General features: G+C 53.2%; 1 protein-coding gene across 1 annotated transcript in view; it reads right to left on the bottom strand.

Annotated features, from left to right (window-relative positions):
* Positions 1-15,897, bottom strand: part of LOC142501065 (disks large homolog 5-like) — a 40,056-nt gene extending 24,159 nt beyond the window's left edge. Inside the window, exons 1-8 of the mRNA XM_075610358.1 lie at positions 15,706-15,897; positions 14,067-14,251; positions 12,974-13,099; positions 12,083-12,215; positions 10,843-10,970; positions 7,945-8,120; positions 3,102-3,223; positions 2,654-2,746 (exon numbers count right to left, since the gene is read on the bottom strand). Of these exons, the coding sequence (XP_075466473.1) occupies positions 2,654-2,746; positions 3,102-3,223; positions 7,945-8,120; positions 10,843-10,970; positions 12,083-12,215; positions 12,974-13,099; positions 14,067-14,251; positions 15,706-15,798 (1,056 nt within the window). The 5' untranslated portion in view covers positions 15,799-15,897. The remainder of the gene's footprint in view (positions 1-2,653; positions 2,747-3,101; positions 3,224-7,944; positions 8,121-10,842; positions 10,971-12,082; positions 12,216-12,973; positions 13,100-14,066; positions 14,252-15,705) is intronic.
* Positions 15,898-15,903: the final 6 nt, after the last annotated feature.

The following is a 15,903-nucleotide window of genomic DNA, read 5'->3' as shown; positions in this document are numbered from 1 at the left end:
ATGCGAAGAATAATACAACGCACGCCATATGTAAGAACGTGGCACCATGCGAAGAATAATACAACGCACGCCATACGTAAGAACGTGGCACCATGTGAAGAATAATACAACGCATGCCATACGTAAGAACGTGGCACCATGCGAAGAATAATACAACGCACGCCATACGTAAGAACGTGGCACCATGCGAAGAATAATACAACGCGCGCCATACGTAACGTGGCACCATGCGAATAATATAACGCACGCCATAAGCAAGAATGTGGCACCATGCGAATAATAATACAACGCACGCCGTACGTAAGAACGTGGCACCGTGTGAATAATAATACAACGCACGCCATACGTAAACGTGTCACCATGTGAATAATAATACAACGCACGCCATACGTAAGAACGTGGCACCATGCGAAGAATAATACAACGCACGCCATACGTAACGTGGCACCATGCGAATAATAATACAATGCACGCCGTATGTAAGAACGTGGCACCATGTGAAGAATAATACAACGCACGCCGTACGTAAGAACGTGGCACCATGCGAATAATAATACAACGCACGCCATATGTAAGAACGTGGCACCATGCGAAGAATAATACAACGCACGCCATATGTAAGAACGTGGCACCATGCGAAGAATAATATAACGCACGCCATACGTAAGAACGTGTCACCATGTGAATAATAATACAACGCACGCCATACGTAAGAACGTGGCACCATGTGAAGAATAATACAACGCACGCCATAAGCAAGAACGTAGCACCATGTGAAGAATAATACAACGCGCGCCATACGTAAGAACGTGGCACCATGTGAAGAATAATACAACGCACACCGTACGTAAGAACGTGGCACCATGCGAATAATAATACAACGCACGCCATATGTAAGAACGTGGCACCATGCGAAGAATAATACAACGCACGCCATATGTAAGAACGTGGCACCATGTGAAGAATAATACAACGCATGCCATACGTAAGAACGTGGCACCATGCGAAGAATAATACAACGCACGCCATACGTAAGAACGTGGCACCATGCGAAGAATAATACAACGCGCGCCATACGTAACGTGGCACCATGCGAATAATATAACGCACGCCATAAGCAAGAATGTGGCACCATGCGAATAATAATACAACGCACGCCGTACGTAAGAACGTGGCACCGTGTGAATAATAATACAACGCACGCCATACGTAAACGTGTCACCATGTGAATAATAATACAACGCACGCCATACGTAAGAACGTGGCACCATGCGAAGAATAATACAACGCACGCCATACGTAACGTGGCACCATGCGAATAATAATACAATGCACGCCGTATGTAAGAACGTGGCATCATGTGAAGAATAATACAACGCACGCCGTACGTAAGAACGTGGCACCATGCGAATAATAATACAACGCACGCCATATGTAAGAACGTGGCACCATGCGAAGAATAATACAACGCACGCCATATGTAAGAACGTGGCACCATGCGAAGAATAATACAATGCACGCCATACGTAAGAACGTGGCACCATGTGAATAATAATACAATGCACGCCATACGTAAGAACGTGGCACCATGCGAAGAATAATACAACGCACGCCATACGTAGGAACGTGGCACCATGCGAAAAATAATACAACGCACGCCATATGTAAGAACGTGGCACCATGCTAAGAATAATACAACGCACGCCATACGTAAGAACGTGGCACCATGCGAAGAATAATACAACGCACGCCATACGTAAGAACGTGGCACCATGCGAAGAATAATACAACGCACGCCATACGTAAGAACGTGGCACCATGCGAAGAATAATACAATGCGCGCCATACGTAAGAACGTGGCACCATGTGAATAATAATACAACGCACGCCATACGTAAGAACGTGGCACCATGTGAATAATACAACGCACGCCATACGTAAGAACGTGGCACCATGTGAATAATAATACAACGCACACCATACGTAAGAACGTGGCACCATGTGAATAATAATACCACGCACGCCGTACGTTACGTGGCACCATGCGAATAATAATACCACGCACGCCGTACGTAACGTGGCACCATGCGAATAATAATACAACGCACGCCATACGTAAGAACGTGTCACCATGTGAATAATAATACAACGCACGCCATACGTAAGAACATGGCAACATGCGAAGAATAATACAACACACGCCATACGTAACGTGGCACCATGCGAATAATAATACAACACACGCCATACGTAAGAACGTGGCACCATGTGAATAATACAACGCACGCCATACGTAAGAACGTGGCACCATGTGAATAATAATACAACGCACGCCATACGTAACGTGGCACCATGCGAATAATAATACCATGCACGCCATACGTAAGAACAGGAAAATGACCTAACAGATGCCGCTATTTTAGAAAATTACCGCACTCAAAACCAATTCTTTATACATAGCGCCATTGGGTTTTGAGACATTTAACCCCTTCACTGCTGGGGGGTTAAGTCTCTGCATTCAGTGTCCTGGCTATGTAACCCTTGTGCATTTCACGTATCTCCCATGTTACACCCCCCCGACTCCTTTCCCACGCCCTCCCCCCCACCCCCCGGTTACCTCGACCCTCCGCCCCTCTCACGCACTCGGACTCACCTTCATCAGCGACAGGCTCAGCGAGTCCCGGCAGCTCCGCAGCAGCGCCTCGCACTCCGTCAGGGACTTGTTATCCAGCGTGATGCCGTTTATCTGCAGTGCAAGAGCAGATTGTGGGCAAATGGTAACCCTACTCCTGTGGCGCACCGCACGACAAGCCAAAAGTCTGCATATATTGTATCAAAAAAATAAAAATAAAATGCAGACATCAACTCCCATTAACACATGGTGTGCCAGATTCCGCTTCGAGTGCTAGCTCTTGTGGAACGGATCAGAAACCTCTGGATATTGCTTTGACTGTAAGCCCGTGCACGGATTAGATTGTGAGCTGTTCGGTGCAGGGACTTTCCTCTTGCATTAGATGAAGTACTCAGGTGGTTTGGAGTTTATTCCATCTATAAAGAGGGGCTGGAGGTTCAGTATATATGTATTCCAAGTGTATACTCACAGCCACCACCCTGTCCCCACTAACGAGGGATCCCTCTTTGGCGGCAGGACTTCCGGGTACCACCGCTGCCACCAGAACCGCGCTCTCCAGGCTGATCCCGCTGTCTGCCACGCAGAGAGAACCTGGGAGTTAAACACGCCAAGAGTGCAGAGAAACGCATGTGCGCCAGTGAAAGGGTTAATATGTCACTCCCACAATCCCACGTACAGCCGTGTCTCCCACAATGCCACGTACAGCCGTGTCTCTCACAATGCCACGTACAGCCGTGTCTCCCACAATCCCACATACAGCCGTGTCTCTCACAATGCCACGTACAGCCGTGTCTCCCACAATCCCACATACAGCCGTGTCTCTCACAATGCCACGTACAGCCGTGTCTCCCACAATCCCACGTACAGCCGTGTCTCCCACAATCCCACGTACAGCCGTGTCTCCCGTAATCCCCCGTGTCTCCCGTAATCCCACGTACATCCGCCTCTCCCACAATCCCACGTACAGCTGTGTCTCCCACAATCCCACGTACATCCGCCTCTCCCACAATCCCACGTACAGCTGTGTCTCCCACAATGCCACGTACAACCGTGTCTCCCACAATCCCACGTACAGCCGTGTCTCCCACAATCCCACGTACAGCCGTGTCTCCCACAATCCCACGTACAGCCGTGTCTCCCACAATCCCACGTACAGCCGTGTCTCCCGCAATCCCACGTACAGCCGTGTCTCCCACAATCCCACGTACAGCCGTGTCTCCCACAATCCCACGTACAGCTGTGTCTCCCACAATCCCACGTACAGCCGTGTCTCCCACAATCCCACGTACAGCTGTGTCTCCCACAATCCCACGTACAGCCGTGTCTCCCGCAATCCCACGTACAGCCGTGTCTCCCGCAATCCCACGTACAGCCGTGTCTCCCGCAATCCCACGTACAGCCGTGTCTCCCACAATCCCACGTACAGCCGTGTCTCCCACAATCCCACGTACAGCCGTGTCTCCCACAATCCCACGTACAGCCGTGTCTCCCACAATCCCACGTACAGCCGTGTCTCCCACAATCCCACGTACAGCCGTGTCTCCCACAATGCCACGTACAACAGTGTCTCCCACAATCCCACGTACAGCCGCGTCTCCCACAATCCCACGTACAGCCGTCTCTCCCACAATCCCACGTACAGCCGTGTCTCCCACAATGCCACGTACAACCGTGTCTCCCACAATCCCACGTACAGCCGTGTCTCCCGTAATCCCCCGTGTCTCCCGTAATCCCACGTACAGCTGTGTCTCCCACAATCTCACGTACAGCCGTGTCTCTCACAATCCCACGTACAGCCGTGTCTCCCACAATCCCACGTACAGCCGTGTCTCCCACAATCCCACGTACAGCCGTGTCTCCCACAATCCCACGTACAGCCGCCTCTCCCACAATCCCACGTACATCCGCCTCTCCCACAATCCCACGTACAGCCGTGTCTCCCACAATCCCACGTACAGCCGTGTCTCCCACAATCCCACGTACAGCCGTGTCTCACACAATCCCACGTACAGCCGTGTCTCCCACAATCCCACGTACAGCCGCGTCTCCCACAATCCCACGTACAGCCGCCTCTCCCACAATCCCACGTACAGCCGTGTCTCCCACAATCCCACGTACAGCCGTGTCTCCCACAATCCCACGTACAGCCGTGTCTCCCACAATCCCACGTACAGCCGTGTCTCCCACAATCCCACGTACAGACGTGTCTCCCACAATCCCACGTACAGACGTGTCTCCCACAATCCCACGTACAGCCGTGTCTCCCACAATCCCACGTACAGCCGTGTCTCCCGCAATCCCACGTACAGCCGTGTCTCCCGCAATCCCACGTACAGCCGTGTCTCCCACAATCCCACGTACAGCCGTGTCTCACACAATCCCACGTACAGCCGTGTCTCCCACAATCCCACGTACAGCCGTGTCTCCCACAATCCCACGTACAGCCGTGTCTCCCACAATCCCACGTACAGCCGCGTCTCCCACAATCCCACGTACAGCCGCGTCTCCCACAATCCCACGTACAGCCGCGTCTCCCGCAATCCCACGTACAGCCGCGTCTCCCGCAATCCCACGTACAGCCGTGTCTCACACAATCCCACGTACAGCCGTGTCTCCCACAATCCCACGTACAGCCGTGTCTCCCACAATCCCACGTACAGCCGTGTCTCCCACAATCCCACGTACAGCCGTGTCTCCCGCAATCCCACGTACAGCCGTGTCTCCCACAATCCCACGTACAGCCGTGTCTCCCACAATCCCACGTACAGCCGTGTCTCCCACAATCCCACGTACAGCCGTGTCTCCCACAATCCCACGTACAGCCGTGTCTCCCACAATCCCACGTACAGCCGTGTCTCCCACAATCCCACGTACAGCCGTGTCTCCCACAATCCCACGTACAGCCGTGTCTCCCACAATGCCACGTACAGCCGTGTCTCCCACAATCCCACGTACAGCCGTGTCTCCCACAATCCCACGTACAGCCGTGTCTCCCACAATCCCACGTACAGCCGTGTCTCCCACAATCCCACGTACAGCCGTGTCTCCCACAATCCCACGTACATCCGTGTCTCCCACAATGCCACGTACAGCCGTGTCTCCCACAATCCCACGTACAGCCGTGTCTCCCACAATCCCACGTACACCCGTGTCTCCCACAATCCCACGTACAGCCGTGTCTCCCACAATCCCACGTACAGCCGTGTCTCACACAATCCCACGTACAGCCGTGTCTCCCACAATCCCACGTACAGCCGTGTCTCACACAATCCCACGTACAGCCGTGTCTCCCACAATCCCACGTACAGCCGTGTCTCCCACAATCCCACGTACAGCCGTGTCTCCCACAATCCCACGTACAGCCGTCTCTCCCACAATCCCACGTACAGACATGTCTCCCACAATCCCACGTACAGCCGTGTCTCCCACAATGCCACGTACAGCCGTGTCTCCCACAATGCCACGTACAGCCGTGTCTCCCACAATCCCACGTACAGCCGTGTCTCCCACAATCCCACGTACAGCCGTGTCTCCCACAATCCCACGTACAGCCGTGTCTCCCACAATCCCACGTACAGCCGTGTCTCCCACAATCCCACGTACAGCCGTGTCTCCCGCAATCCCACGTACAGCCGTGTCTCCCACAATGCCACGTACAGCCGTGTCTCCCACAATCCCACGTACAGCCGTGTCTCCCACAATCCCACGTACAGCCGTGTCTCCCACAATCCCACGTACAGCTGTGTCTCCCACAATCCCACGTACAGCCGTGTCTCCCACAATCCCACGTACAGCCGTGTCTCCCACAATCCCACGTACAGCCGTGTCTCCCACAATCCCACGTACAGCCGTCTCTCCCACAATCCCACGTACAGCCGTGTCTCCCACAATCCCACGTACAGCCGTGTCTCCCACAATCCCACGTACAGCCGTCTCTCCCACAATCCCACGTACAGCCGTGTCTCCCACAATCCCACGTACAGCCGTGTCTCCCACAATCCCACGTAAACGGCACTAATCACAGGGATATGTTTTTTGATTGAAGCTGCAGACCGAGCAATATCCTATATGTGTTTTTTTTAAATAAATCAGTTCTGTACTATGAGAAAATACTTGTAGCATTTAAAAATACAACTCTGAATTACATTTTTTATGTATTATAATGTAACAAGCATTTTTTGTTTCTATACCAACCATTTACAAAATCACAAAGTCACATCCCCTTCCTCTTCTGAAACAGGCTTTGGCACACCCCTTTTTGAGCCCTGCCCTCTCTGTATGTAGTGACTGCCTGGTCACATGATCTTATCTACACAACTTTGCATCTTTGGTCCTCTTCTACTGCACTGACGGCCATTTAGTGAACCCCCGAATCTTCGCCAATCGATCGGCAACTTAGCTGATTACTTATCATTGTGTGGATTGTATTGATGCACAGATTACAGGGAGGGGGGGGGGGGGGAGAATGTAAAAAAAAAAACAAAGCAGCTTAGACTGCTTCTTCAAAGAAGGTTATTGATAGAAATTATATATATATATATATATATTTTTTTTTTTATATATATATATATATATATATGTCCTTGGTAACTATCCCTCGCATTTTGGGGTGAGGGATAAATGTCAATGTTTGCTTCACCTGGCCAATATTCCGATGGGACGGGGACGGGGACAATGGGGCGAGATATAAACATATATGGCGGGCGGGGCAGGGCTGCACATTTTGAGAAGCACAGTTCATTATGTTGCACATAATACACAGGAGCCTGTTCTGTGTCTGTCCTCCCCCCCTCCCCCGCGGTGACAGGCACATAACTAGTCTCTCTCCCCCTCCCTCCCCCCCAACGATTACAGGTAAGTAACTAGTCTCCACCACGGTGACAGGCAAGTAACTAGTCGTCCCCCCCCCGGTGACACACACATATCTAGTCTCTCCTTCCCCCCCCCCCACGGTGACAGGTAAGTAACTAGTCCCGTCCCCCCCACGGTGACAAGCACATAACGAGTCTCCCCCCCCTCACAGTTACACACACATATCTAGTCTCTCCTTCCCCCCCCCCCACGGTGACAGGTAAGTAACTAGTCCCGTCCCCCCCACGGTGACAAGCACATAACGAGTCTCCCCCCCCTCACAGTTACACACACATATCTAGTCTCTCCTTCCCCCCCCCCCCACGGTGACAGGTAAGTAACTAGTCCCGTCCCCCCCACAGTGACAAGCACATATCTAGTCTCCCCCCCCCCCCACAGTGACAGGCACATAACTAGTCCCCCCCCCCCCACGCTGACAAGAAAGTAACTAGTCCCCTCACCTTTCTGGGTGCCAAGGCTGATGTGCAGGGGGGATATGATCCTGCTTCCCAGGGACTTCCTCCTCCGTATCACCATGTTGATGACGTCCCCCCCGCTCAGCACGGCTTTAATCAGCTGTTTGCGGTCCTTGTTGGTGAGGTCCACGTCATTAATCTTCAGGAGACAGTCATTCACCCTGCAGGAGGGCAGAGGATGTTCAGGACTCACCGGGCTGATAATAGGGCAGCTAGCTTCAGACAATGAAGGCATCTAGCCCTAGAGGTGCCAGGCTCCACCACCCTGTCCCCACCTTAGCCGGTCAACCCTAGGAGGTGCCAGGCTCCACCACCATTCCCAACTCCTCACCCGTTCAACCGTAAAAGTGCCAGGTTCCACCACCATTCCCACGTCCTCACCGTTCCCACCTCCTAAACCCTAGGAGGTGCCAGACTCCACAACCATTCCCACCTCACCAGTTCAACCCTAGAAGTGCCAGGCTCCACCACCATTCCCACCTCCTCACCATCCAACCATAGAAGTGCCAGGCTCCCCCACCATTCCCACCCGTCCAACCCTAGAAGTGCCATGCTCCACCACCATTCCCACCTCCTCACCGTCCAACCATAGAAGTGCCATGCTCCACCACCATTCCCACCTTCTCACCGTCCAACCCTAGAAGTGCCAGGCTCCCCCACTATTCCCACCTCCTCACCCGTCCAACCCTAGAAGTGCCAGGCTCCACCACCATTCCCACCTCCTCACCCATCCAACCCTATAAGTGCCAGGCTCCACCCCCATTCCCACCTCCTCACCCATCCAACCCTAGAAGTGCCAGGCTCCACCACCATTCCCACCTCCTCACCCATCCAACCCTAGAAGTGCCAGACTCCACCATCATTCCCACCTCCTCACCCATCCATCCCTAGAAGTGCCAGGCTCCACCACCATTCCCACCTCCTCACCCATCCAACCCTAGAAGTGCCAGGCTCCACCCCCATTCCCACCTCCTCACCCATCCAACCCTAGAAGTGCCAGGCTTCACCACCATTCCCACCTCCTCACCCATCCAACCCTATAAGTGCCAGGCTCCCCCACCATTCCCACCTCCTCACCCATCCAACCCTATAAGTGCCAGGCTCCACCCCCATTCCCACCTCCTCACCCATCCAACCCTAGAAGTGCCAGGCTCCACCACCATTCCCACCTCCTCACCCATCCAACCCTAGAAGTGCCAGACTCCACCATCATTCCCACCTCCTCACCCATCCATCCCTAGAAGTGCCAGGCTCCACCACCATTCCCACCTCCTCACCCATCCATCCCTAGAAGTGCCAGGCTCCATCACCATTCCCACCTCCTCACCCATCCATCCCTAGAAGTGCCAGGCTTCACCACCATTCCCACCTTCTCACCCATCCAACCCTAGAAGTGCCAGGCTCCACCACCATTCCCACCTCCTCACCCATCCAACCCTAGAAGTGCCAGGCTCCCCCACCATTCCCACCTCCTCACCCGTCCAACCCTAGAAGTGCCAGGCTCCCCCACCATTCCCACCTCCTCAACCATCCAACCCTAGAAGTGCCAGGCTCCACCACCATTCCCACCTCCTCACCCATCCATCCCTAGAAATGCCAGGCTCCACCACCATTCCCACCTCCTCACCCATCCAACCCTAGAAGTGCCAAGCTCCCCCACCATTCCCACCTCTTCACCCGTCCAACCCTAGAAGTGCCAGGCTCCACCACCATTCCCACCTCCTCACCCATCCGACCCTAGAAGTGCCAGGCTCCACCACTATTCCCACCTCCTCAAGAAACGCTGAAAAAGAACGCTGTGACGTTCGAAACGCGTTGGATGGGTCTTTTGTCACATTAAAGTGCCCTTTTAATAATTTTTTGTTTTGGGTCCTTCCTGCTCCGTTTGTGCTGGTGCGCTTTTTGGTTCCCTTTTCCCTTTATTGCATTGAGTAGCTGCACAGCCTGCCTACCTGCCCTACCAGAATGTGAGTATTTGTATATTTTTCAGGGGAACCTGCCAATGAGACTGATGGTGAGTGGGTTGCACCACACACCACCTGTCTTCAGGAGGATAGTACCCATAATATCACACAATAGGTACTATATCAATTGTTAGTACCCTGGTTTAGTGGTTTGGCTTATTATTTTTGATATTATACCTGCATTTGAGCGCTTCAGCTATTTTCCACACTCCACCACCATTCCCACCTCCTCACCCATCCAACCCTAGAAGTGCCAGGCTCCACCACCATTCCCACCTCCTCAACCATCCAACCCTAGAAGTGCCAGGCTCCACCACCATTCCCACCTCCTCACCCATCCAACCCTAGAAGTGCCAGGCTCCACCACCATTCCCACCTCCTCAACCATCCAACCCTAGAAGTGCCAGGCTCCACCACCATTCCCACCTCCTCAACCATCCAACCCTAGAAGTGCCAGGCTCCACCACCATTCCCACCTCCTCAACCATCCAACCCTAGAAGTGCCAGGCTCCACCACCATTCCCACCTCCTCAACCATCCAACCCTAGAAGTGCCAGGCTCCACCATCATTCCCACCTCCTCACCCATCCAACCCTAGAAGTGCCAGGCTCCACCATCATTCCCACCTCCTCAACCATCCATCCCTAGAAGTGCCAGGCTCCACCTCCCTGATCAATTCATATAAAATCATGAACAGCACAAAAAAAGCAAAAAGAGGGAAGCGTTATTCACTAAGAGGCACTGGCAACTATTTTCTTCATTCGTGGGCCAGGGTCCACAGTTTGAAAATCACTGGTCTATCCCTCAGAAGCCACCTACTGTACCCCAAAGTCATTTGACAGCACACTGGGTGAGATGGACCACATGGGCTATGGCAATCTGGAACCTTCCCCCTCCCACTCCTTCACGAGTCTGGTACCTCAGCCGGCCATCAGCAATGCTGCCTTTGTCCACCTTCGTCACGAAAATGCCAGAGTCCCCCGGAAAGAAGGGCTCGTTCACCCCATCTGCTACGTCAAAGCCAAGAGCAGTGAGGTCCATGTCCTCCTGGGATGGAGCCGGAGAGAGTGAGCAGTGAGAGTGTAACACAGGACTTTCCCCTCCTCCGGGTGTGAAACAGCAGGTGAAGGAGGAGGAAAGAGGAAAAGGCTCACACACAGATACAGATAAAGCAGAGATCCGAGCGGCTGATGAGGAATCTCAATGTGTAGCAGCCTCCCTGATACTGAGCAGGAATTACATACTGTAACAACTAAAAGCTGCTCCTTAGTAAGTAGCATAGCTAGGATTTCTCAGTCATTATTTTATGTTTCAGCTCAAGTTCGTTTACGTTCGCCCTCTCAACTTGCTAAAACACATACAGAGACAGACACAGAGACAGAGAGACATACAGACACACAGCGAGAGACATACAGAGAGAGCGAGACATACAGAGAGAGCGAGAGACACACACACACACAGAGAGAGACACACACACAGACAGAAAGAGACACAGAAAGAGAGGAGAGAGACAGAGATACACACACACACACACACACAGACAGAAAGAGACACACACAGACAGAAAGAGAGACAAACACAAAGACAGAGACACAGAGACAAACACACACAAAGAGACAAACACACACAAGAGAGACACACAGAAGAGAGAGACACACAGAAGAGAAGACACACAGAAGAGAGAGACACACAGAGAAGAGAGAGACACACAGAAGAGAGAGACACACAGAAGAGAGAGACACACACGAGAGAGACACACACACACGAGAGACACACACACACGAGAGAGACACACACGAGAGACACACACACACACGAGAGACACACACACACACGAGACACACACACACGAGAGACACACACACACGAGAGACACACACACACGAGAGAGACACACAAGAGAGAGAGACACACAAGAGAGAGAGACACACACACAAGAGAGACACACACAAGAGAGAGACACACACAAGAGAGAGACACACACAAGAGAGAGACACACACATGAGAGAGACACACACAAGAGAGAGACACACACAAGAGAGAGACACACACAAGAGAGAGACACACACAAGAGAGAGACACACACACACACACACCGTGATGTGGGCGTGGTGTTATAAGAGCTGCACCGCCCCCTCCCCGCCCCCCCCCCCACTCACCCTGTCCCTCTCAAACTCCACCACTTCCGTCTCCCACTCCAGGGAGTCCGTGTCTATGGCCGAGTCGTGGGAGCTGTGAGCCACCAGATGCCGGAACCGAGCTTCCTTCTCACTCTGATTCTCCACCTTCTCCCTGGGGAGGGGGTGAAGAGAGCACAGGGGGGGTAATACATCTACAGGACCTCCTAATGATGGAGAGCCGGGGACAGGCAGGTACAGAGCAGCCTTATCCATCTGACCACAGGGGCACTTACCCCCCATCATAATCACGGCCCGCTATCCGCGTCGCCCTACTGCCTCCCAACATTACACTTAGAGTGTCAGCTCTGCGGGGCAGGGATGCCCATGATATGATGGTTTGCTTGATGCATTTATTCTACTCCCTGTATTCTAATGCCGGTTTTGGAAAGCGCTGCATACCGGGGCTGTCGCTGGATAAATAAAACAAGAAGCAAACAAAAGCGGGGAGCGATTAACCCATTGGCTGCCGGGCCGGCCAGCGACACATTGATTTGCGATGCGTCACTCACCCGTCTAACAGCAAACGAGTTAACACGTGTGCTTGGAAAACGCGCGCCTGGTTTACGCGTTTCAGGGGATACATCTTGCTGGGTGGCGCGTTACACGCATCTGTGCTTAATTTTTTCGGATGGAATACTTGGAGGCGTTTCAGCTCCTCCCACCGCGTGCTAAGATCAGCCCTCCCCTTCTACAGCAAAGCGCCCTCTCATTCTCCTTTCCCTAACAGGACAGGGGTGCGCATTATTATGATGTCATCACAGGGCCCGTCCCGAGACGAGTGGAGATAATCAGCACTAATGTAATAAAACAATACGCTGGACAGCGGTGTGGCGGTGTAATGTCCAAGCGGTCAGCCGGGACTGCACTCACTTGAGTTCCTTCAGCTCCCGCGCAGCGTCATTCTTCTGCTTGCGCATGTCGTCCAGATTCCGCAGCGCCTCCGCCAGCTCGCTAACCGCACGGTCCCGCTCCCGCCGCAAGTTATCGCACAGGGTGCTGCCGGCGGCACAACGGGTGTTAGTGAAAGCACCTGGTTAAGAGGCAGCGCCTCCCAAGGCACGTTTAAAGAGTTAAATCTACGTAAGCGGCAGGCGCTTGTGCGCACGGTATCACCTACAAATATATATGTTGTCATGACGATGTAAAACATTGGAAGCGGAGACTTGGGAGGGGGTTTAAATTTCTCTGGATACTTCCTATCGCAGGGGTGGGAACCTCCAGTCCTCAAGGGTCACCAACAGGTCAGGGTTTCAGGATATCCCTGCTTCAGCACAGGTGGCTCAATCAGGCTCTGCTTCAGCACAGGTGGCTCAGTGTTCGACTGAGGCACTGACTGAGCCACCTGTGCTGAAACAGGGATATCCTGAAAACCTGACCCGTTGGCGGCCCTTGACTGGAGTTACTTAACCCCTCGTGTGATGTCACTGTGAGCTGAAGAGGAGTTTGCTCAGGCAAAGCCCCCTCTCCACGCTACAGATTGAGTAAACACTTGTTTGACAAGAGTCCCTCATTCATTCAGAGGCCCGGAGGAAAGGGGAAAAGTCCAAAACTGGGTGTGTGCCGATTATTGTAATGAGGACAAATTCCACGGTTACATCACGGTTACATTACGGTTACATTACGGTTACATTACACAGGGATTTCCCATTTAAATGGCTACACGAGCTATTCATTTAATGGCATTCAATTTTATTTTCTGTTCCCAGTCAAAATAAATCCTCCAGCAGCAATTAATGCCAGAAATCATGTGAAATCATTGGTGGAACTTCTCAAATGACGAATGCTTATTGATTCCACATAGGTCTCCCCGGAGTTTTGGGGGTGGTCATAGAAATGGGCACCGTACGATGTCATCTTTTAGCTTCCTCCCTTTCACAGAGGTTTCCCTTAACCTGGGTTGCAGAAGTACAGAGCCTGCCAACCATTTCAGGGACGGGGCTTGATGCGAGGTCGACATGCTCACCGGATGCTCTCTCTTTCGGCCACAATTTTGTCCCTCTCCTGGAAGGCCCAGTCCCGCCGGCACTTGGCTACCTCGGCTTCCTGCGTGGCCTCCTTCAGCTCATGGTTCATGGCCTCGTACTGCTTCCTCAGCACCTCAATCTCCTTGTTGGCCCTCTCCATGTCCAGAGTGGCGGAGTCCTGGATCTGTGGGGGGTTAAGGTAAAGGGGGCTGTGACCAAGTAACCAGTGGTCAAAGTGGCCTGTAAGGTGTCAGAAGCTCTTGAATAAAATTAAAATGGCTTCAGATATAGAGGCAACTCCAGTGAGCGGTACCTGTCTGGCCTTGTAGTACTCCCTCAGTAGGGGGCATCTCTAGTGAGCGGTACCGGTCTGGCCTGGTAGTACTGACTCAGTAGTGGGCATCTCCAGTGAGCGGTACCTGTCAGGCCTGGTAGTACTCTCTCAGTAGGGGGCATCTCCAGTGAGCAGTACCTGTCTGGCCTGGTAGTACTCTCTCAGTAGGGGGCATCTCCAGTGAGCGGTGCCTGTCTGGCCTGGTAGTACTCTCCCAGTAGGGGGCATCTCCAGTGAGCAGTACCTGTCTGGCCTGGTAGTACTCTCTCAGTAGGGGGCATCTCCAGTGAGCGGTGCCTGTCTGGCCTGGTAGTACTCTCCCAGTAGGGGGCATCTCCAGTGAGCGGTACCTGTCTGGCCTGGTAGTACTCTCTCAGTAGGGGGCATCTCCAGTGAGCAGTACCTGTCTGGCCTGGTAGTACTCTCTCAGTAGGGGGCATCTCCAGTGAGCGGTACCTGTCTGGCCTGGTAGTACTCTCTCAGTAGGGGGCATCTCCAGTGAGCAGTACCTGTCTGGCCTGGTAGTACTCTCTCAGTAGGGGGCATCTCCAGTGAGCAGTACCTGTCTGGCCTGGTAGTACTCTCCCAGTCGGGGGCATCTCCAGTGAGCGGTGCCTGTCTGGCCTGGTAGTACTCTCCCAGTAGGGGGCATCTCCAGTGAGCGGTGCCTGTCTGGCCTGGTAGTACTCTCCCAGTAGGGGGCATCTCCAGTGAGCGGTACCTGTCTGGCCTGGTAGTACTCTCTCAGTAGGGGGCATCTCCAGTGAGCAGTACCTGTCTGGCCTGGTAGTACTCTCCCAGTAGGGGGCAACTCCAGTGAGCGGTACCTGTCTGGTCTGGTAGTACTCTCCCAGTAGGGGGCATCTCCAGTGAGCGGTACCTGTCTGGCCTGGTAGTACTCTCTCAGGAGGGGGCATCTCCAGTGAGCAGTACCTGTCTGGCCTGGTAGTACTTGCTCAGTAGGGAGCATCTCCAGTGAGCAGTACCTGTCTGGCCTGGTAGTACTCTCTCAGTAGGGGGCATCTCTAGTGAGCAGTACCTGTCTGGCCTGGTAGTACTCTCCCAGTAGGGGGCATCTCCAGTGAGCGGTACCTGTCTGGCCTGGTAGTACTCTCTCAGTAGGGGGCATCTCCAGTGAGCGGTACCTGTCTGGCCTGGTAGTACTCTCTCAGTAGGGGGTATCTCCAGTGAGCGGTACCTGTCTGGCCTGGTAGTACTCTCTCAGTAGGGGGCATCTCCAGTGAGCGGTACCTGTCTGGCCTGGTAGTACTCTCTCAGTAGGGGGCATCTCCAGTGAGCGGTACCTGTCTGGCCTGGTAGTACTCTCGCAGTAGGTGGTCCCTCTGTATGATGGCCTCTGTCCTCTCTTTCCTTGCCACATCCCGCTCTTCCTTCATGGTCTCTATGTCCTTGCACGCCTGATCCAGCTCCTTCTGGGCCTCGGCCTTGTCCTTCACCTCGTGGCAGTATTTCTCCAGGAGCTCGTTCCTCTCACAGATTGC

This window comes from Ascaphus truei, chromosome 8 (genome assembly GCF_040206685.1).
Source record: "Ascaphus truei isolate aAscTru1 chromosome 8, aAscTru1.hap1, whole genome shotgun sequence".
Classification (NCBI taxonomy): Eukaryota; Metazoa; Chordata; class Amphibia; order Anura; family Ascaphidae; genus Ascaphus; species Ascaphus truei.
The sequence above is the reverse complement of the archived record's forward strand: the minus strand, read 5'-3'. Positions and strand labels throughout refer to the sequence as shown.